Source organism: Parus major, chromosome 1, assembly GCF_001522545.3.
Source record: "Parus major isolate Abel chromosome 1, Parus_major1.1, whole genome shotgun sequence".
In the NCBI taxonomy this organism is placed as follows: Eukaryota; Metazoa; Chordata; class Aves; order Passeriformes; family Paridae; genus Parus; species Parus major.
The window spans coordinates 68,881,025-68,904,383 of record NC_031768.1 but is presented as its reverse complement, the minus strand read 5'-3'; the positions used below and the strand labels follow the sequence as shown (position 1 = coordinate 68,904,383).

General features: G+C 37.7%; 1 protein-coding gene across 4 annotated transcripts in view; it reads left to right on the top strand.

The window, feature by feature from the left end:
- The window catches only part of WASF3 (WASP family member 3), a 64,140-nt gene extending 41,286 nt beyond the window's left edge, over positions 1–22,854 (top strand). For 3 of the 4 annotated variants that reach the window (XM_015646369.1, XM_015646395.1, XM_015646377.2), the window contains 7 exons: positions 5,838–5,972; positions 9,349–9,502; positions 9,937–10,054; positions 14,584–14,759; positions 17,341–17,604; positions 19,196–19,551; positions 20,260–22,854. In XM_015646369.1, coding sequence (XP_015501855.1) covers positions 5,838–5,972; positions 9,349–9,502; positions 9,937–10,054; positions 14,584–14,759; positions 17,341–17,604; positions 19,196–19,551; positions 20,260–20,417 — 1,361 coding nt within the window. In that variant the 3' untranslated portion in view covers positions 20,418–22,854. Of the gene's footprint in view, positions 1–5,837; positions 5,973–9,348; positions 9,503–9,936; positions 10,055–14,583; positions 14,760–16,499; positions 16,667–17,340; positions 17,605–19,195; positions 19,552–20,259 lie in introns of all 4 variants that reach the window. The other variant, XM_015646416.1, reaches the window with a different exon arrangement.
- The last annotated feature ends 505 nt before the right edge of the window (positions 22,855–23,359 follow it).

The following is a 23,359-nucleotide window of genomic DNA, read 5'->3' as shown; positions in this document are numbered from 1 at the left end:
TATTAAAAACCCAACCCACCCCCAAACCCCACTCCAAAAACAAATTAACAAAAAAACAAGCAGAAAAAACCCACCACCACCAAGAAAAGCCCCAACCAAAAAACTGGATCATAGAAAACCAAATATTTTTTCTAAGGTGAGAGAAATTAGTGCAAGGAACAAGACCAACACTTGAGTTCCTGCCTTTCAGTTCTACAGGATTGAGCCAGCAAACTCTTCTGCCTCTTGGCATTGAATGACACATTTGACTGAAATTTTAGTTTTTCGTACTGTGCTAGTATTTCTGAAGCCTTCTCTTTTATATAGATATATATATGCTCAATTTATATGAATGAAATTAAGCAGACTGAAAGGATATTTGCTGAGCAAGCCTGCAGGCTGCTGTTGAGGCAGGCTAACATCATCTCTGTACAGAACAGTCTACACACCACACCTGTCAGGTGACACCACCACCAGCAATTCTAGAAGCATGACTGGAGCGTTAGCAAGATGAACAATATTTTTGATGAAAAGCATGAGATGTTTTTCAGACAGTCTTTAACAATCAGCAGCTGTTGTTTGTGCTGATAACGCTGGTCCTAGAAAAGAAATTACTGCTTCATCAGTTGCTTCACTCTGTAAATGGATGTGGTTTTAAAACTGAGAGTCTGTATGGAGCTCAGACTCTGGGGCCCACTGGTGTTCAGCTCATGATGATAGGGAAAGAGGACAAGAAACCCAGCATTTCCTCTTTGCAGTAGTCAGTGATTTAGGGCTTTTTCTGAGCTGGAGGTCCATCTGAATCATCCTATGTAATGAGCATTTGTAAAGCTATCATTTGTGGTATTGCTTCGATCTGTTGAAATAGAGATTACATCTTTTTCTTGACCAATGACCTATGGCAGAACACCCCACAATGGAAGCTGACCTTTCTTCCTTTTGATACCTTCTCATTCTGGTGTGGTGAAAAATAATGAAAGGTGCTTTCATCTTGTGCATTTTCATAGAAATTTTTCATTTTATTAAGTCTTTTTTCCTGTTTTCCTGGTGATATCTTTTCCAGGTTGAAGCATCCTGATCTGTAAATGATCTTTTTGAATAGGAACCATTTTGTATTTCTGATAAATGTTATTTCTGCTTTGGATATGTTAGGGTATATAAGTTATATATAAGTTAGGGTATATTGTGGGTTTTTTAAGGTGGAGTGTTGAGGACTTAAGATCATATTCAAAACAGACTTCTGTTTTATCATTATTGCCCTAAGAATTTGTAGAATTTTGATTGTAGCTAAGCATTCAGTTATTATTTTCAGATAAGCTTGCAAGTCATCCTCTTTCTTAAACAGCAGCTGATGATTTAGTGTCTGATGTTATTTAATTTGTGTTTACATTGTCATTGAATTTCATTTACTGTTGTCTCAGACAGCTGCTTAGTAGTGACATCCTTAAGTTTCAGAAAAGTGAGAAGAATGGCTAATGTTCTAATTTACTGAAGGAGACGTGATAAGACCTCATTTTGGTATTGTGCAGTGACTGTCCATGTGTGGATAATACACTTTTTACTTGTCTGACTTTCTAGGAATGTGTACAGCTTTCATTTATCCAGATTTGGTCTTGGGGCTGTTATACTGTATTTAGATGATTGTTGCTGAGGAACTGACTACTTATATTCATATCCTACAATTTTCCCTTAGTGGATTTCCAGGGTCATCTGAAGTCTCTGTAGACAGCCCCTAAAGTTCTGTTAGTATCAGGTTAAAGATCTATGCAAATAAATGATGTGTTCTTAGTCTTAACAGGTGAATACTTGGTATTTAACAAGTGAAGTGTACCACCATTCTCATCCACAGTCCAAAATACGTCATGTTTACAGAGGGTTTTTTCTGCAGACAGCATTTGCTTTGCCGGTCTTTTGAGCCAACTGGGTGCAAAGAAATGATCACAGAAAAATGCTGTGCTGGAGCTGAAGTAGTATGTCCTGCTGACAGCATCAGAGCTGGTTGGTGTCCCCACAGCTAGAGGCATAGAGTGAGCAAGTTCAGGTCTATCTTGCACTAAAAAACACTGGTTTTTTAGTGTTGCACCGTGAGTTCAGTGTGGATTTTAAAAACCGGCAGGTCTGTTCTGCTGCATACAAACTTGGCTTGCTTCTGCCTCTGCTCTTTTTGGGAGACATGAACAAGTTCCTATCCAAAGGAAATGTGCTCTCAGGAGAGCTTTTTCTGTATTGCGTTTTCAGATTCGGGTTTGTTTCCAGCCAGCTGGCTCAGAGCACAGGCAGAGTGAGCGGCATTCTGTATGGAACTGTGCACTTTTATGTAAGGCAGAATCTTCTCTAGGGGATTCACCTCTCCTTGGGAGGAGAGAATCTACTGGAGGGGCAGGACAGGAAGCATTTTCAACCCCTAAGTACCATGAAGGAAGTGTCATCTGTGGAGACTTGGAAGAGTTTTTCTTTCATGCAGAGAGCAACATCCATCAACTTGCTTCCTAGTTTTTCATGCAGGCCTGAGCGCATTGCACCCATCTGTGTCACTCTCCTCTGTAGAACTGCTGAACCAGACTGGGTTGGAAAGGTTGCTTTTTTGCCAGGTACTGTGAGAAAGGAGTTTGGAATCACGACCTAGTCAGTAACAGCCTGGCATTTTTGCATCTTTAAAAAAAGAGGAGGGGTAGAGTATGATCCTAATGTTTTCAGTTAATCCAGTTACAAATGGGTGGGTGGAATCACTATCTTCTGTAGCTGGAGAGAACCTTAGAAGGAAAGAGTGCATGATTTCTTTGATGGGTTTTTAAATTAATGTATAGGTTGGTCACATGTTGGGCAACACCTGTTCTTTTTACATTATTGTCTTACAGTACAAAAATCAGTTCTTAAATTGAAAGATACAGGCTTTTTTCCTACTTGTTTCTGTTTTGTTAAAGATCTGATTTAAACAACGGCAACATAGAAAACACTTGAAGTATTACACTTACTGCATCATGTTAATCACACCAGCAGTCCAATACTGCTTTACTGTGTCACTGTTTTCACAGACAGGAGATTGACAATCTGTCTTTCATGTGTTCTGGGCTGGCAAATGTTGAAAAAAAAATCAAACATAAAAAAAATATGCTCCCACTTTGCCTTCTGAAAGACAGCTGACAAACATCCATCTCTTTGACTTCTCTAGGGGTGATGTGTTTAATCCTAGGATATGGCAGTCCTCTCTCAGCAGGCTGATTTCAATATATTAACATAAACTAACATCTATTAAAATTGATTGAGCTCTGAATACTGGTGGCTGAAGAATGTAATAACTGCTTTATTTAGCTGAAGAGTCGAAAGGCTTATTTTTTCCATAGCTTGGAGTAACATCTTCATTTGGAGCAGCTAAATCAAGGGGAGATTATAAGTGAATTTCAACTAGATGCTGGTAACACTTAGAGAGCACTTTTAGTGTGAAGGTAGTTGAACACTGGCACAGGTAGCCTAGAGGAGTTGTGGAGCCTCCATCCTTGCAAGTGTTCAAAACCTAGCTGGTCAGAGTCCTGGGGAATCTGCTCTGTCTCATTGTGCTTTCAGCAGGGAATTCGACCAGATGATTCTGAACTTGAGCTGTTCTGTGGTTGTGTGTGACTTGTTTTGGCAGGTGAGGAGATTAGGAGCAGGTAGATAGCCTACCTTTCTTATCCACCTTCCATACATATATGTGAAGCAGAGCTTGTGTACACTGTCATTTTAATATTGTGGGTTAGTTATTGGCTAATCTTACACATAGTAATGAAAACTATTACTGGTAAACTCCTTCATTCAACAGCAATCACTTTTTTTTTTTCTTGTGATTCACAAACAGTGTTTTCTGATAATGTCTTAGTCTAGTTGTTGCTTCTTCCCCCTATCTCCTGCTGGTGACCAAGAAAAGGCCATATTGTCCTGTTGACTTCCTAAGTGTGGCCACCTTTTTACATTGAATTATTATCTCCAGATGTCCAGAGGATGGAATCTTAACTGAAATTTTCATTGTATTTTTATTTTTCTTTCCGGAGTATTAAGGTAGGTTATTGGACCCAACTTAAAATGCCAATAATGGCTGCTTTGGAAGTCCCTGTCTTTTAGGTGGTTTATGCATATTCCATATTCTTCCAACTGTTAGATAGTTTGACTTTGTTCCTGCCCTTCCATTTCTGCTCTTCAGACTCTTCTTGATACAGGTTGTAGCAAGATGAGCTTAATTCAGAAGTGGGGTTTTAAAATTTGTTTTTGTTTAAAAAGCATGGTTAAGTGCAGGAGGCAGGACTTTCCTTTTTGCAAGGATTTCTTGAGGGGGTTTGGCTGAAGAAATTGCAGAGGGAAACATCTTAAATGAAAGAACAGTGTCTGGGTAGGAGGGACCATCAGTTCAGTGAATGGGAGCAATGAGTTTGGGTGGAATCTGAAATTTATAGGAAGACTTCTCGGGCAGGCGAGCTATGAAATTGGGGATCTGGAACCACTGATCTGGAGTGGATGAGAGTTGTGGACTGGGACATAAAGTCCAAGTGTGGATGAGTATGCCTAGTTCTTTGGGAGGACTGGGAGAGGAATGGCCATGAGCAATGATCTATGCATCAGGGAGGGATTTGGTTTATTGTGTGGCACCTTCTGTCCACTGTAGCACTTGCAGGGAAGGGTATGAGGCTGCAAATCTATATTGGGCACTGGTGAGGCCACACTTTGAGTACTGTGTGCAGTTCTGGGCCCCTCAGTTCAGGAAGGACATTGAGGTGCTGGAGTGGATTCAGAGAAGAGCAACAAAGCTGGTTAAGAGTCTGGAGCACAAGTGTGAAGAGCAGCTGAGGGAGTTGGGAGTCTTGTGCCTGGAGAAAAAGAGGATTGAGGAGGCCTTATTGCTCTCTACAAGTGTAATGTAAGCACTTGGAAGGAGGGTGTAGGCAGGTGGGGGTTGGCCTCTTCTCCCAGGCAGGAAGTGATGAGAGGACAATCTTAAGCTGCTTCAGGAGAGGTTTAGGTTGGACATGAGGATGAATTTTTTTCACTGAAAGTGGGGTTAGACATTGGAATTGGCTGCTCAGGAGCTGGTGGAGTCACCATTCCTTGGAGGTGTTTAAGGAAAGACTGGATGTTGCTCTTGGTGTCATGGTCTAGTTGACGTGAAAGTGCTTGGACACAGGTTTGACTCAATGACCAAAGAGGTCTTTTCCAACCTAATTACTTCAGTGATTTGGGGATCTGGACTGCACTATCCACTCTCACAGTGACTGAGAACATCTGGCAGGTGAAAGGGAGGCTGAATAGGTCGTGCACCAAATCCCATATGTCCATGGCTAAACATGGTTAGTGGCATCTCTCTCAAATGGCTCAAATGGACAGCAACGTGTGCAGTTGGTATTTGTAGAGGTAAGTGGGCTGCCTTGCAGAAGAATCCCTGTTTTTGTGTTTTATACTGCTTTAATTTTGATGTTGCCCTGTGCCTATGCTTAAAATTAAATCTTGGTTACTATGGATTGCAAGATTTTTATTTTAAAATGTACTTTTATGGACTGCAGTAACTTTAGGCCTTTTCATCACAGAGGCAGGTTTTGATGTTCAGTTGTCTGTTAGTTGGCACTAGTTCAGCTACAAAAGGATTAGAATTTGTAAGTATCCCTGTGTTTTTAAGAAGACTGCTAACCAGGATGTCCAGAAGAATAGACTTCAGGTGGAATTTATGGTATAGACATGTTTGTACAAACCTGTTGCCCCAAATTTTGCTGAATGACAAACTGCACTGCTCTGATCCTACAGCTACTCTTTTATTATAATTCATGATATTGAAGCTGTTTGTCCTGTGTTTTGTAAGCCACTAGCAAAGGGATTTCCTTGTCTTTCTTACACAGGCAAACATGCTGAAGACATATTTGGTGAATTGTTTAATGAGGCCAACAGCTTCTACATCAGAGCAAATTCCCTCCAAGACAGAATTGATCGCCTTGCTGTCAAAGTCACCCAGCTGGATTCAACAGTGGAAGAAGGTAGGTAATTGCATGTAAGCATTGAGCCAGAAGTGATGTTGACAGGAGTACAGTATTTAATTGCACAATAACCTCTGTCTTTTCAAAGCAATACTGTAACGATATTTCATTTTGTTGTCTCAGTAAGGCAAGCTGGGAATAATCACTTTAGCCAAGCAAGTAAAAGTATTCTTGAGTCAAGAAGCCCCTGTAGTAATGGAGCTGTTAAGCTGCCTTTTTCATGAGGAAAAGTTTGAGGTTGTGAGCGTAGTAAATCATAAATGAAAAATACAGACTTTACTGGGAGTAAGTCAGGATACTGGAAAAAGTTTGAGACACTGGGTGTCCCTATTAATTCCAGTGTAGGGTAGTCACAAACTACCTTAATAAGTTAATCTGTTTTGTGATCATCAAAGATCCTATAATACTCTGTATCTAAACAAGGCACTGTGTTTGGATCAACAAAGGTGAATTTTTTTAGGGGTTCTAGTCACTAGAAAGTGCATTTCCTTTAATAATATTTCCCACTTATGAGCTCGTTCATTCACTTCATAAATACACAGTAAAAAAAAAAAGGATTTCAGTAACATCATTATATTGTCTGAAAGCACTTTTTTGGGTACATAAAGCATTTCTCTGTCTAGCTTTAAAAGCTGTTAATGTGCATTCTGGCCATCATGCTACATGTCTGAGCCAGCCAATGCCTATACTTTGTTTAGATGATTCCTGACATTTACTAAAATGTGAAAGCTTATTTTATCAGTATAGTAGTGTAATATTGATTCAGTAGTAGTTAATGCTACTTGTGATGTTTAATAGTGCTATTTATATGGTTTATGTATTTTACTTGCCATTCAGAGTTTTGTAGTTTATTTATTTATATTGCCAATTATTAGTGCCAATATTAAATTTTACTGTTGATATTTAGTAGTGTAATGGTGCCTAGTGTAATATTTAGCCTTCCTTTTTTAGCTGGTTACTGTCTGGAAATTATTACGTGTTGTTGTTTTATGGTTTTGGAACATATTAACTGTTTAGACTATCACAGTTTCCCAGAGAAGCCGTGGATGCCTTATCTCCAAAGAAACCTGGTTAAGTGAAAGATGTCCTTGTCCATCGTAGGGGGATTGGAATGAGATAATCTTTAAGGGCCTCTCCAAACCAAACCACTCTGATTTTTTGGTACAAGCACCTGCATTTTGCTATCTTATGAGTCAAGAGCTATATGTGAACATAAAATAAGCTCCTATGGGATTGCTATTCAGCTTTTTTTTTGAGGCATATTGTATTAGTAATATGAGCAAACTAGATTCTATTAATATACTGTACTTTTGGAAATGCAGCTGTCATCTTGGTTTTGCTGCTGTTTCTTTCCCCTTCCCCCTTTTTTTTAATGACTCATTAATGTCTCATTAGTGTTATGCAGTACCACCCATCTAGTTTTCCGAGTCTGGAGAATAATTAAAAGCAATCTTTTCAGAGGGGAAACTAATGTATGGACTGAGAATTTAATCAGTGTTTATTTTAAATTGACAGCAGTTGTTACTCTTGCATTGCTAATCATACGTCATATTAATAAGCTATATATACAGACTGCTGTCATCTTAGTGTCAGTAGTAAATTTTATTAGCTGTTTCACTCTAGACATTGAAGTCTTTATAATAATTCATTGTACTGTCAGAAATAGTATGTTTCTGGATCACTTTGGCATTTAAGCAAAATGTCAGTTGCAAGGTTGTTCTAAAAAGCCCTTCAGATTTGATTGCATCAGTGATTTCTTATATTCTTAGCTATAACTAATACAGTGTATATAAAAATAATTTATGTATAAAATGCTACAGTTGAAAAAAAACATTTTAAAATAATTGAGGTTAAGTTTTCAAAAATATATAAAAAACTTTTTCTAAAAATCTCCAGCAAAATGGTTTTTTTTATTCTTTTGAATGTCTTCCATCAAACAAGAGTGAAACAATTTAGATATACACATCTGAAAAATCTGCCTGAAATACCTTGTACTTACAGGCAGTTTTAAACAGAAAGTACTTTCAGAAATGATGTTTTGATACTTCAGATGATGTTAATGGGAGAATGACTATTAGACATTAAATATTCCATTTTTGATTTTTTGCCATTGTAAAAGTTACAGCAGAAACGAAGTAGCTCTTGGATTGAGAAGCAAAGCCTCAGCACAGATAACAAAAATAGCTGGGCAGAGAAGTCTGAGTGGGATTTGGTGCCCATCATGACAAACAATAACATGTAAAATTTCATCCCTTTTTCTTTTTTCAGGTTATCATTATACTACATTTTTGGCTATTACTCTTCATTTACCTTGTGAAATTTCTCAGTTTGTCCTTGAGAGTCAATAAATTAGATGAATGGCTAAGAAGTATTTTATGAAATGGCAACAGGAATAAAGAGACTAAGCAAGTGCATTTAGTTTGCACAAGTCCTACAGCTTCCACTCTTCTAAAAATCACTTGGTTCAAATCCAGAAGTGGTCAGTGTCATGTAGACAGCCCAGTGTAGGCTTCAACATCCTCTTCACTTGCAGTCTAAAATCTGTATTTCAGGGTGCTTAGGGTTGGAATATAAGAGTTTACTGCCACTTTTAAATTGTGAGTGGTCTTTAGCTGGATCTTCTTTAACAATGCTTGCTGCATCTCATGAAAACTTGTATTAAGAGGGGAAAAAAAACAAAACTCTGATAAAAGTGACAGGGACAATTAAAACCAACTTAAATCTTTCATTTGAGAAGAAAGAATGAAAAGCCTGGTGTTGGTTTCCCCAGAGCTGTGTATGTGAAAAGATAAAATGAAAGTAGGAGAGTGCAAGTATTTCTCTCTGTAGAGACATGAACAAAACTTAGGAGGAAGGACTATTCAATTATTTGAGAAAACTTAGGGGTTGAAAGAGAGGAAAAGAAGTGGAACTGTCACAGGAGGTTGTTGCAGCTGTAATTTAATTATGCTTAGAATGGGGTGGAATGTGTATGGATACCATGTGTAATTATAAAACATACTGTGTCAGAGGAATACCAGACCTTGTGTTTTGGTCTTGAAGCCAATTGTTCTGCTGTTAGAATTCCAGGATAAACCTTATAAAAAGGGAAAATGGTTGGACATGTGCATGTGACAGCATTCTTGCATCATCTTCCAAAATAGTCCATGGTCCCATTATTTTACATGAGGTTCTGGATCAAGTGAGACTTAAATCTGTTTTATTACAGTAATTCTTACATGCATTTGTGGTTAAATAACAGGATTATCCACTGAGGAAAAACCTGTCTTTTTGTTAAATTACTGAAAATATTTGAAATAGTTAGTGAAAAATTGATGATGTATATTGACATTCAGTAGTTTCAGACCTGTGGTAAATGTATTTCTGTTTCTAACAGTATCCTTACAGGACATCAACATGAAAAAAGCATTCAAGAGCTCAACAGTTCAAGACCAGCAGGTAGTTTCAAAGAACAGCATTCCGAACCCGGTGGCTGATATTTATAATCAAAGTGACAAACCACCACCTCTGAATATTCTTTCACCATATAGGTAAGGAAGTACTAATTGTTTACCTTCTTGTACTTTGCCCTTTATTTCTCAATTGTATGCAGAGAATAATTATATCAGAAGGGAAAAGCTATATTTATTATTGAGATTTGATTTTTCAAGGTTGATAAAACTCAGTCTGCAATAAATGATTTATTTATTTTTTAAGAATGATATAGTACAGCATTTGCAGTGTATCTGATTTTTATTTTTCAACATAAAGAATGTTTAGTTGGAAGATAAATGGGAAGGATTTATGACTAAAGTATGCTGGTTTTGCTGCTGCTGCAGACAGTGGTGGTATTTGTTTATGGAGATCCAGTTAATAAGGGCTGTTATTGAACAGCTTGAGGCTTGGATGATCATAAAAGGTAAGTTTTCTGGATTTAAAACGTACTAATTCATGTATTTTTAGTTTTTCTTCTGTTGTTTTCCAGGGATGATAAGAAAGATGGATTGAAGTTCTATACTGATCCTTCCTATTTTTTTGATCTTTGGAAAGAAAAAATGTTACAAGATACTGAAGATAAGCGAAAAGAAAAGAGGAGACAGAAGGTAAAAGCAGAAATATAGTAGCACATTTGTGCGTTACAATTTTATGGTCAGTTATCCAGGCATGAAAATTGCCAGGTCATACTTAGTTTGTGTGAGTGGAAAGATTGTTCCCCTTTGTGTGGCTGTGGATTCAGTGCATTCCATTTTTATAGCTTATCCTCTATTTTAGGAGGGCAAGTGGTTATCTTCCAAGATGTTTTTTTTGAATCCTATGCCAGTATCTGCTAATTGCTACCTAGAAAAATGGCCCTGTTGTGCTCTAGAAAAAGACATCGTAATGGGAGAGGAAAGGAATTTGAATTACAGCTTTTTCCATTCCAATTTCCCATTTTTTCCATTCTTATTTTAAAGGAAAAAATAGAGATGCTTTTATAAGAATTTATAAAATCACTTGAACATTTCTTTATTCCTTTAAAACAATTTCTAAAAAACTGTTATATATGTAAGTTACTTTTAGACTTGGGCAACACATATTGCTTATTTCCATCCATGGTAAATTTTTTTGTAGATTGTAATTGTGTTATTACAGTCTACAAACATAAATATGCTCAATTCCAGTCATGTAGGATTATAACCATGCATCACAGAAATGCCCCTTGATAAATTCTAGCTGAAGTGCTATTTGATTTGATTAAATGTATGCCAAGTCCAACTAAGAAGAAAGCAGCATAGACTTGAGTTTGCATGGATAAAGTTCACTTTGTGATGGGTAGAAATCTTAGGTTTAGCTTTCCAGAAGATGGTTTTCAAGCATTTCATGATCTGTGTCCTTCAGAGAGCAGGATGGTTTGGGTGGGATGTCTCCCAGGCACACTTTATTCCACAGGTTGCTGAACCAAATGTCATTTTTCTTTTATTCTTGTCCTCATGGTAGCAGTAACCAGGAATGAATCCAGAGCATTTATTAACAATTTGATAGCTGAACTTAAATTTTCAATCTGTTAAATGAGAATTATTTACGCAATTTGTACTCTACAGAAGCACAGAACTTCATAGTTGTTGAGAAACTGCAGGTGAAATAAGTGTGTATTGTTTAGGAAAGTACAAGGTAGACATCCAAATGCCATCCTCCTCATCAGCTGACCAAATGCAGCTAGCCTCAATTTTTCAGCCTCAATTTTTCAGGTGCTTGGTGAAATCTGAGAGTAGTCCCTGCATCAGTGCATCAGTTTTCCAGTATTATTTTGGTATTTTGCCCTAAGTGCTGGAGCTGTTACAGCAGGAGTTTTGTGAAGAGTGTAATCTTTTTGCCTCAAATATTATGCTTTTTGTTTCTTTATACAGTTTAATTGAAAATATCTAACAGGCTTCCTTTGATTTCGCTCTTTGAGATGAACTTTGTTCTGAAGAAAACTGAAATTTTAATTCTTTAAGTTTAAAATCTGTGTAGTCTGTTTTTTTTTTTTACTTTCTATAGATCAGTATAGTTTCATATATATGAGAGATCAGTGTAGTTTTGTCTTGGTTTGTACCAGTAGTTCTCTGACTGTATGAAATGACTATAGGTAGGGCAGTTGTGATGAAACAAAGGAAAGTTCTTCTGATTTGCTGTTTATTGTTCTGCCTTTTTATCTGAGGATAATTAGCTATTCAAGCAAGTAACAATTTTCAAATTTGGAAAGCTTGTATTTCAGAAATCATTCTTGTTGACTTGTGTTTCGATAGGATTTTATACATTTGTGGTCAGGAAAATACTTTAGGCTCGTGCTTCCAGTTTTTTGAAATTATTGCAAATACTTGCTGAAGCTACTTTTTGTTACTAGCTCTTAATTCTTTATTAAGATGCTTGAAATGTCATTTGCTAATTCTTGATGCAAATATCAAACTTACAATTAACTCAACCCTGTTTGAAGACTCTAATATGTTTTGTGTTTCCTGAAATAATTTCCTGCCAACATGAATGATGTACCTGTTTTCTGTCTTAATCTGCAACACCCACTTGTCTGCCACAGCTTCTATTACAGTCAGTTGAAAAAAAGTAACTCCTCTTAATATTATTTTAATTGCTTGGGAAATATTTCCAGCTGTAGTTATCTAGAAAGGCTTCAGCTCCCCTACAGCTCTGTCATCTTTGCCCTGGGTAGTAAAGCTAGAGCTGTCAGGAATTGTCAAAGGAATTGTCAAAGGAATGAAACTGCTACTGGAACAGCTTAGAACCACTCCTAGAGGAATATGTAGCTTTGTCAGGTGCTAGTAGTAGGGCTGCCCCACTGTTTTGGAAAACATTCAATGTTCTAGAGAGATGTAGTGATGTAATATGTAATCAAAATATCACTACTAATAGTAGGTTTTAGTACTGCTTGAGTAGAAAGGATTGAAGTGTTTTTATTCATTAGCATACTTACAGATGCTGGTCTGGAACAACCTGTCCAGATGAAATCTGATCCAATTAAAACCAGCTAAGCTCTGTGTTTATTTTTTGTTGTTTATACATCCATATGTATTTACCTTTTCATAAAAAACAAGTGATCTCTTTAAATAATAAGTAGTAACTGTAAGCAGTCATGCATGCACTCATAATTGTACAGGAATTGTATCAAAATTATTGTCTTCCCAGTAGCATCATAAATTGGTCAAAAGGTGGATATTTATTTTATTTAGAATTTTTGCAAAAAAAGATGTAGTTGTGACCCCTAGATGACAAAATTGTTGTTCTGAAAGAAAAGACCAAGTGTTTTCAGTGAAAAGGGCTTTCTTCTGAAATACAACATGACACAGGTAACAAAATCTTAAGAAATTAATCAGGATAAAAGTCAAAAATATAAAAAAAACAAAACATTTGCAGCAAGTAATTGAAAAAGACAGATGAAAAACTTTTAACAAGCATATATTCAACCATGGCAATTACCAAAACTTTATATATTTAAATTAAAGCGTGTCTGAACCTGTGTTCTTTCTGCTCCAAATCCTTTGGCAGAATTTGATGTGAGTGACTATCAGACATCAAAAGGGTGTGATTCTAAAATGTTTGTGGAGGAAAAATATTTTGGGAGAACTGATTAAGAACCATTAAGATGATCATTGTTATTTAACATAAATTAGACCAAAAATCTGTTTAGTGTAGAAATGAGCAAGAGTTGTCAAAACATTTGGGTGTTGAACTTGAAGAAGTCTTTTCTGTCACTCTAAATGTTAGCAGGATCAGCATGTTCCTCATGCAAACGTGCATAAATGAGCAAGAGAGCCAAGACAAGGGCAAGTAAGCCATTTGATAGTTTTTTGTTAGTTATGTAGTGCCAAACACATTATTTCAGAATTATTTACTCTGTGCTGTTTGACAGTTGGACTAAAAAACCTGTATTCATCTGTGATGAACTTCTTGTTGAGCTGGCTTTCCAGCTGTTATCCCTGTCATTATACCTTTATATCTACATATAATATAATATCCTTCTATTAGACCTTTGTGGGTCTAGATTCCCCAGTGGAAGGCTTGCCTACCAGAATTTGACCATGCTCTTCTCTCAATGCAATTCGTTGGCTGCATTCTCAGAATAGCAATTTAGTTCTTTCCAGAGGATCTATTTTTCTAGCAGCCAAAAGCCTAATATCAACCTACTAATAGGTAAAACATGTATTCTAAGGTGTCTAGAGCGGATTGAAAAAAAACCCTGTGCTGTCATGAATACTGAGAAAAGGAGCAGCAGACCCTTCTCAGTCTGAATGAGCAATCTTGTTCATTTTTTGTGCTGAAGCACCACAATATGATTTTATACTGAATAGTCAGAAGTAGGTGAGTACAACATTTCCAAGGTGTGAAGGCATTGGGTCCCAATATTAGGAGATCTTGCTATCAGTGAGGTAAAGATAAATGTGGTACACTGACATTGGTTGAGCCTGATGTTATATTGAAAGATACAAGCAGCCAAGTCTGTCAAGCTGTAATATACTGCTGGCCTGAATATTACTGGCTCACTGCAGAGAGAATTAGTGTGATTCATTTTTATATCAGATAATGGGAAACAATGATGAGGGGAAACTAGGAGGAATTTCAGTAGTTAATTAGATCTAAGAAGGGAGAGGAAGTTAAAACAAACAAAAATAATTTCACATAGACTATGGGATAAGAAATTGTGTCCAATTTCTCCATACGTCCCCAGGCCCTGTTGATTGTGACCATAATGAATAACCAGAATAACCCTGAGCTTATTTAACATTCTCAGAAGTTTGATTTTCAGGAGATGAAAATTACAAGTGCTTCAGGATAGTCTAAATAAAACATGATGTCGGAAGAAGTTTGGCTTTCTGGTTGTTAAAATTGGTCACATTTCTGTATTAGGAAAAGCAGGAGATTGTCATCACAGTAGCACAAGCATCCTACAGAACACAGGCAAATCAAAAGTCCTGCTACTAATGAGGTTCATAGTGTAAGGAGATATTCTTATTTTCAGTGCAGAGAAATTTTAAGAAGACTTGGCTTCATCTGTAAATCTGGTCTTATTTTCATGCACTCTAACTGCATTTTAACCAGCTTTCTTCCTTTCCTTTTTTCTCTCTCTTTGCATGCTTTATTTCTTTTGTTTGGACATTAGGAGCAAAAGCGTATAGATGGCACCACCCGTGAGGTGAAAAAGGTTAGAAAAGCCAGGAACAGACGCCAGGAGTGGAATATGATGGCATATGACAAAGAGCTTAGACCTGACAACAGGTTGTCTCAAAGTGTGTACCATGGAGCATCTTCCGAGGGATCACTGTCCCCAGATACTAGGTCTGTTTACAGCAAAGCTGTTTGTTATACCACAGTTGTATGTTCAGCAATACTGAGTAGAATTAGGTGTTTTTACAGGATGGGAGTAGTTAGACAAAGCATACAATGCATGTTTAAAACATTCTTTTCAAGTTTATTTTAGACCATAAATGACGTAACAGATTCTGTAATGATTTTTTTCTTCCTCAGCTTCACATGAGCATTTTATCATCATGATGTTATGTATTGCAGAGAAAGAAGTGTTTGCTGCATGTTTTATATTTGATCTTCAGTAGTTACAAAGCCTCTAGTAGATAATGTCAGTAGTTCTTTTGTAGTGTCTAGTTTGTTATTTGGTGCTCTGCTGGTAGCTTAATAAATATTTTTCTGTGATCTACTCAGTCGAGAATACTTTTGCCTGCAAAGAATGCTTTGGTGGGAGAAGAATTCAGCTTTTTGATGTTACATTAGTCTAAAAAGCAAGCTACAAAACCAGATGAGATGTTATTGCTTGAAATAACAAAAATCTCTGCTTAGAGATACGCAGAAGAATTCATCTTCATTGACTGAGATTCCCTTTGAGCTTAGTGGGAGTTACCTGATGTGCATTGAAGTCTTAGTTTTTACACTAAGCTGGTCTCAGTAGAGGATTTTCCCACTTATTTTATTTCCTATGTCTGTTGTGATTAAGTGCTAGCAATAAATACAAAAATAAACATAGTCCACTGGAAAAAAAGTGTTTAAATTGTTGAATGGCTAGGTTGAGGAGGCAGCTACCACTGTAAGAGTGTGGACTGATACCTTTAGTCTGCTGTCCAGTGGAGATTGATTTAGAAGAAAAAAATCTGCTCAGAACTTTGTAATGTTGTGGTCTTTGTGAAAAGTAATGAAACATATTTGATATTGCTATTGGTCTTTTAATAATGTATTCAGACACTCTCTCTGTCTAAAAACTGTTGTTTGGTTGGTTTTATTTTACAGTTTCTAATGCAGACCTTTGTCTCCTGTTAGTCTTAATGAAACACTGCAGCCTGGCAAAGCTTTGCATAGGTTGATCTAGCAAAAGGTGTGGATTTTTTCATCAGGAGTTGTTTCACACTTTTTGAGTCTTTTTTTTTTCAGATTTAACACCTTGCTTCCAGGATTCCTGAGTTAAAATTATCGTATTGAAGTGATACGTTTTTATCTCCCAGCAATGTCAACATGTATTTGGCTGTCTGTAGATATCTGTGGTATTTGCAATCTGTGGGATTTTATTTTAAGCAGAAATTATAGGATGCATATCTGTGTTGGATTTTGATGTTGCTTTTGTGACAGATACCTTGTGCTTACATAAGCTTTTTATATTTTATAAATGATGGAGTAGTACATTTCAGTGAATCAAATATCTGAGATTGAATCCTGGAATGTTTTACATCCATGAAGGGTTAATTCTGAGAATGGTACTGTGGTGGAGAAAGGACTTTCTATTTTTTCACCTTGGAGTGGTCTTAAGCGATTAAAAAACCCATACATCTAGAAATATGTACTGGTTTGAGAGAGATTTTCATGCTGCCAGCTACTGCAGGAGCAGTATTTTGTAAATTAGGTCCCAAAGAAGTGTATTTGGTTATACTGTGTTTTTTTTATTACTGCTAAAGCAAAGAAAAAACAAAAAAGGGTCTCTTTTGGTAATTGTAAGACTTGAGCCTTAAATGTTGACATCCCAGTGTTTGGACTGTGGCAATTTACAATGTATTTATTATACTTATTGTGCTTTAGAGAGAGAAACACAAGCTGAATCCAAACAGAAACCAGCAAATTAATGTGAGAAAAGTAAGAACAAGAAAAGAAGAGTGGGAGAGAAGGAAAATGGGCATTGAGTTCATGAGTGACGCAAAGAAAATGGAACAGGCAGGAAGCATGAAAGAGGACAAAATGCCCAAAGGGTTTGTTATTTCATTTTGCTCAAAGCCCTGGCTTTTTGTTGCTTACCTTGCTTCCAGGCTCACATATAAGTGCATCAGTTCACTGTGTTCACTAAAAGCCAGGCTGCACCATTGTTCATTACTAAAACAAGTCTTCACAGTAATGGGATGAAAAGATCCTTTTGCTCCCTCTCTTGGGCTTGTTTGACAGAGCATCCTAGTCTTTGTATCTTTATGAACTCTCTGCTCAACTAATACTTATATTTCCCAGTTTCTTTAAGCCTTTCCAGCAAAATTAATTGTGCAAACAAAATAAAAATAATTTTCTAACTTTTGAAATTGTTATTCTTTGCATTGGTAAAATATGTTCTTCTGCATAATTGCAAGTGCTTGTAGTATTGCTTTTCTTTTTCTGCTGCCATTTTTAACTTGAGGCAGGCTGGTAAGTATTATCATTTCAAACAATGGACTGTCAAAATCATTGACAAAAACCATAAGCTTCCATATGGCTACTAAAATTCCTTCTGTGCTTTCTGTGGACTTAAAAGGGAGTGGTGTTTGATAAATCGGAGAATCCTCTTGCAAAAGAAATAATGCTGATTGTACTCTTTTTAGCTTCTTTTGTCAGTTATTTAGATAATGCCCTGTTACACTCACATAATCTGTTCTTTTGCATCAATTTACTTCAATTTTAGGTCCCATGCATCTGATGTTACAGATTATTCTTATCCTGCTACTCCGAATCATTCCCTCCATCAGCAGATAGCAATGCCTTCCTATGGAGCAGGAGATGGTCCACAGTACATGGCAGCATCCCAAAGCCATGAGCATGAATACAGACCACCCTCCACCACTGTAAGACACGCCACTTTAAACAGACCTCAGCAACCCCCTCCACCTCCACCCCAGCCTTCAGATGGCCAGCACAGCTCAGTACCCGTGGTACCAGCAGAATATGGGTAAATCTGATTTATTCTAGGGGATTCTTGGCAAAACCAGAGGAATGCATGTTTTTCACAACCATCTTAAAGTGTAATGCATCAAAGACCCCAAATTACCTCCTTGGGGAGGCCATGAGAAAATGGGTATAATTTCTGTGTATGAACTGAATTTAAGTGAGGAAATAGTGAAAGCAGAAATAACCAGGTTTGTGTTGAATGAAGTGGAAGTATTGGTAAAGTCAGTATGATTGTAAAATAGTAAGGGTGCCTAACACAGTATTGAAGACAAGGCAATTTTCCTTTAAAGTGGAAAGTAGTTAAAGGATAATTTGGAGAGTATTTTAAACTTCAGGAAGTGTGCAGAAAGAGTATTGTTGATCGTGATTAATCTGGCAGTCTTTGTTGCATCCCTGAAATCCTTTTTAGAGAAGCTTTTGACAGAATTGGAAGGGGTCTCTTCAGACACAAATTCCATACTACCACAGGAGGAATGCCACTTTGTAATTCAAGGCAGAGTTTTATCGAATGCCTGTGTAGATATTTTGCCTGAATGCATTCTGAAGGAAGGCTTGCTCCAGAGTTCTGGTTCTCCTGTAGCTAGAAAATGTTTTCTAATGAGTCTGTTCCTTTGTGCAAATAGCTTAAACTTTCAAGTTGTAACCCCAGGAAAGTTGTAGTCATTCTTGCCTGTGTTGTCTTTTTACTATGCAAGCCAAGGTTTGTCATCCTTGCTTGATGCATATCCTGGGATAGCATTCGCCTGATTGATGGCTATCGGGCTGCTGTAGATGACTCAGTTAGGAGTGGCTGCTCCAGCCTGCCCTTTCTCTGTTGCTTGCAGTGTGTAAGACATCACTGTGCTTATTCCTCAGGTCCATGACCACTTTCAGGGTGTTGCAGTTGTCATAGACTGGCATGTGTCACTCAATGTAATCACTCACCTGGCTTCAGCTCCTGTCTCCTGTATCTGGTTCTTTAGCTACTTCACAACTCTTACCAATTCTCATTCTTTTCCTGATTAAGATTTCTTTCAATGACATTTTAACAAGGATATGAGCTCTTCCCTGTGCCTCCTATTTAAAGAATCCATCAAATGTATCAATTTAATTAAATGGTATTTAAACGGATAAATTTAACCGAAGAAGCATATGAGATACATTTACCTTGGGGTAAATCTTTCTTTTCATACTTGCCATTGTCCTCCATGTCTGTGTCCTCTATTACCTCTTGACCTTCTCTGGAATTGAAGGGTGTAGTCTGAAGTTTTCTTGGTCCCTTCTTCATCAAAGATTTTGTACTTAACAGTCCCACAGAGTAGATGTTTAATAAGAAATGTAGCTTTATACTTAACTAGGTAGGAGAATTAAGATGAAAAGCTTACTTTGTAGAGTGCTGAAAGGACATTGCCATTAGCTTCAGCATTTGTCTTAAATCTCAGTATATCAGCAATATTTGATAATTCTTACATGTATATTCACTTGCATGTCACCAGTTCAAATTGCTTTTGATTTTTGTTTTACCTGAGGTTGGATGAGTGCAGTTTAAGGGGAGATAATTTTCTGAGTCCTCACTTTGAATGTATTAAATGTTTTTGTTCTGTTTTATATAGGATGCTCCCAGCTCAGATGGTGGATTATTACAATCCTACAGGTCCTCCCCCTCCTCCTCCACCCCCTATGATTCCTTCAGCACAAACTGCATTTGTTAGTCCCCTTCAGCTTCCTGTGCCACCTTCCCATTCTGGACTGGTGACTGGCTCAACATACACAGCTACTCATCCTCCTCCTTCTGGTGGGCTTGTTGTCACTGCTCCTCCTCCTCCTGGCCCACCTCCTCCCCCTCCAGGCCCTCCTGCTGCAGGTGCATCCCTCTCTTCCTCCCCCATGCACGCTCCTCCGGCCTCGGAGGCGAAGCAGGCACCAATGAGCGATGCTCGGAGCGATCTTCTGGCTGCCATCAGGATGGGTAAGTGCACACTGAGTTTCAGGTATTCCTTTTTTTCAGGGAGAGCCAAGTCTTTTCCACTGTAATGACTTTATGGCTGCTTTTCCCAGCTGGGCGGATTTCATTAACCACAGGTACCAGACCCCTGTTCTGATATTTGTCAGCCACGAGGTTGGATCTAACATTGAAAGATGCACATATTTGTCAAGTGTGTTCTAGTGTTTGTGTAGACATAATCTAATGAACACAACACTTATGTTCATTATGTAAAGCGCCAGTAGATGTACATGGATTTTTGCTTCTGTTCAGAAGAATTATACAACACCAGGCTTCAGCCCACTGATTTTTTTTTAACCAGTGACTTACGGCTGTTCCTGACCTTGCTTACAATATGGAGCTGTATGTCTAAGAGTATTTACAAATACAGTTTTGAAAACTTTCATCTTCAGATCAAAATTACTTGTACAGTCTTGAATATTTAGCTTCAGCATATTGTTGACAGTTTTAGGAGTCCAGAAGTATTCAGTGTCTGAGAATTATTTCCCATCTGCCTTTTTTGTCTTTCCCTCCTCCTTGCTCAAGGAGGCCCTCTTACCTCAATGCTTGCTTTCTTTATTCCCCTCCTTCTACCTTAGTATTTTGTGAGAATACAACAAACTCACCAATAACAGTGCCAAATACGAAATCTCTTGCCTGGAAAGCTTTGTCTGAGAGTAATTGTGTCTGCAGGAATTCAGCTGAAGAAGGTGCAGGAGCAGCGTGAGCAGGAGGCGAAGCGCGAGCCCGTTGGCAATGACGTGGCCACCATCCTGTCGAGGCGCATTGCCGTGGAGTACAGTGATTCCGACGACGACTCCGAGTTTGATGAGAACGACTGGTCAGATTGAACGTGGTCCAAGCCTACTGGCAACTACATTAAATACTTGGCTTCAGTGGTTGCTTTGTTAGCAAGATGTAAAGCAGGACGTTGACGTGTATTAAGGCTAGTGAGGGAAGCGCTAAAATTGAATTGGTATTATTCAGAATGCTGTAGCTTAGCAACTCTGGTAATAATGATGTGATTATGCTTATGCAGATCAGAAACTTGTCTTACTTTCAGTATTTACTGCATAATACTTAAGTGCCACTAAATGTAGCAACTCTTGTGCTGCGTGCAAAATATGCTGCAGTTGTTGCACTGTTACAGAACCAGCATTTTATTTTACTTTCCCGTTCTTGAAGGGATAAAATATATTTTTTTTGACTTTACATCTTACTCTTAATTATTTAAGCAACTTAGGTACTTGTGAATTGGTCTGGTTGTTAGTCTTTGAGGGCAGCTAACTGTATGGCTGAGTGAAGTGTTGAGTTCCATTAAACTGACTTTTAGCTTTTTTATTAGGTACTAATTATGCCCACCTTAGTCTATTTTTAACCACTTTTGGGCTTAAGTTTTTATGCATACAGAATTGATTTTCTACTATCTTCCTTTTTATCTTAAAAATGTAGCAGATGATGAAATGTATACTTTGAAGAATGAACCCACATGATCCAAAACCAACATTTGGTGAGCAGACAGGATATGTTTGTAACAGTACCAGCTCTAAGTTGCTGGCTCTTTGTTGGGAAGCGTTTTAGGGGATCTCTGCTGGGTAGCAGATGCATATCTGTGTTATAAATGAAAATGGAAATACCTGTAGAACTTTTCAGTCTTATGATCATAAGATCAACTGGATGCAGGATAGACCTGATGGAAACCGTGTGGCTATTGCAGTACAGAAATGCTACTGCTGTTACTAAAGATTGGAACTGTCTGGATCTAGCAATCAGATACATTTCACAAGTATTAAACTTGGTCTTTATTCCTGTAGGTATAAACATGTGTGTAAATAAGTTCTGTTGTTGTTGATTTATACATGTGTAGTCATGTAGCACATTGACTCAAAACTCTTACTTTGAATGTATTTCTTTCCCAGTACATCCCATGGGTAAAACATGGGCAGTTAAAGCAGTTTTCATGTCTGTGGAGTGGAGGTACTATGCCATATATATATACACACTCACTTCCTTGGTCCTTTCCTAGGCATAGTTGCTGCCATAAAGTCTGCTTTGACTGTCTCTGTTTTCCTTGTTTTCATTTTTTTTTATCAGCAGTACAGTATTAAAATGGTTTGTCTTGTTTTTCTTTTCTGGACCAAGAGTCAGGCTGCTGCTTTGCCTAATGAGGCTTTTAAATTTTATTCATAGCAGGGGAAGAGTTCTTTCCTTACCAGATTACAGTTTTAATCTTTGTAAGAGAAGTCTGTGTAATTCCAGGTCTAACATTTGGTAAAACTCCTTTGTTCTGTGAGGCTCCCCCTCGGTCTATTCTTAAAAGAAGTATGTAAAATAAAGAGATAAATGGAAGGTGATTATCTAACCTGTGTTTACACCATTAACAGTTTTAGTCCTGAGAATGTAACAGTCTAACACGATATTTGCATGCAAACTGTTGGCTACTGCATTGCTGTTTAATCTTCATAAGACTTTTCAATCCATGGTGGCTGCCTTTATGATAGAGGGATAACATGCTGCCTCAGGGCTGGTGTTAAAATTTTTCACACAAAGTATGCCCAATCTCTGCATAGTGGTGAGCAACCACAGCTCTTGGTAGCCAGGGGCAGCTGCTGGGACTGGCTGATCTCCATCCCAGTTGGAGCTGGTTTTGTGTTTGCCTTAAAACGCAGAGCTGAAGTGTGCTTTGTTTTGTGTCCTGGAGTCTGAGGTCTGTGTGTCCACCAGGGAGGACAGAATTTAGGCTGTAGCCTGATGGTGGCTTTCATCACTATGTGGGAGATGGCTTGTCCTCACCATCATGTTGTGCTTGCACAGTGGCCTGCAAAATGATTCTTTGGAGAGGTAGCTGGAGGTGCAACTGGGACCTCAGTGTTACATCACTGCATAGTGGTGAGAGCACTCTCAATGTTCTTTTGATACATGCTGAAAGGAAGTGTCTCAGCAGAAAATTCTTCCCAATCTACTGAAATTTGATATGACAGAAGATATATTTTATGAGCACAGAAGTTGGGTGTGTCTGACATTTTGTAATTTGTGCTTATTTTAAATAATAAGCATTAAACAAGAAATCAGTTGTGACCAGTGAAGATAGTGTAAATTTTTCAGTCATAGTAGCCAAACTCTTTTTCTGAACCTGCAATGTTGTCATTTTCCTTTTGGTATTTTATGGACGAAATGTGAATTGAAATTAGTGATGTAAACACTATTCTAGGCTGTTTTTATCAGTTTTATCATACTTCGGGTTGTGCATAAGTAACAAATATGAATAAAATCTCACTTTTGAGCCTGTGTTTGTCCTTAGATTAGTAAGATTTTGCTGTTCATCTTTATTTTAACTTACCAGTAACAGAAGTGAAAATTTAAGGCTTCCAAATGCAATCTCTAATCCCAGGGCATGGTGTTCCTGGGATCAAGGTTGGAGTCTACAAAACCAGATTCCCTTGAGGTACTGCTGCTCCTGTGCTAACATCCATACTTGGTTATTTTGCAGCCTTGATTCAAGCTTCAAGTTTCTGTCTGGTCTAAGCCGGAATGAATTTCCCTACAGATGGCTTTAGGGTTTTGGTTTTTTTTCCTAGTGAAATGCATTAAATGGCATCTTTGCTTTCAGAAAGAACAAGGCAGAAAATACAATTACATCAGCAAATGTTCTTGCCCACTTTTTTTAATAAGCAGTCATCTTTGCAGGTTACTGACACTCAACACAATACTGTAAAATACAAACCCATGTAGGCCCACTAGAAAAATACTTTAAATGTAATCTTTTAATTGTAATCAGATTAAAGCCAGGAGA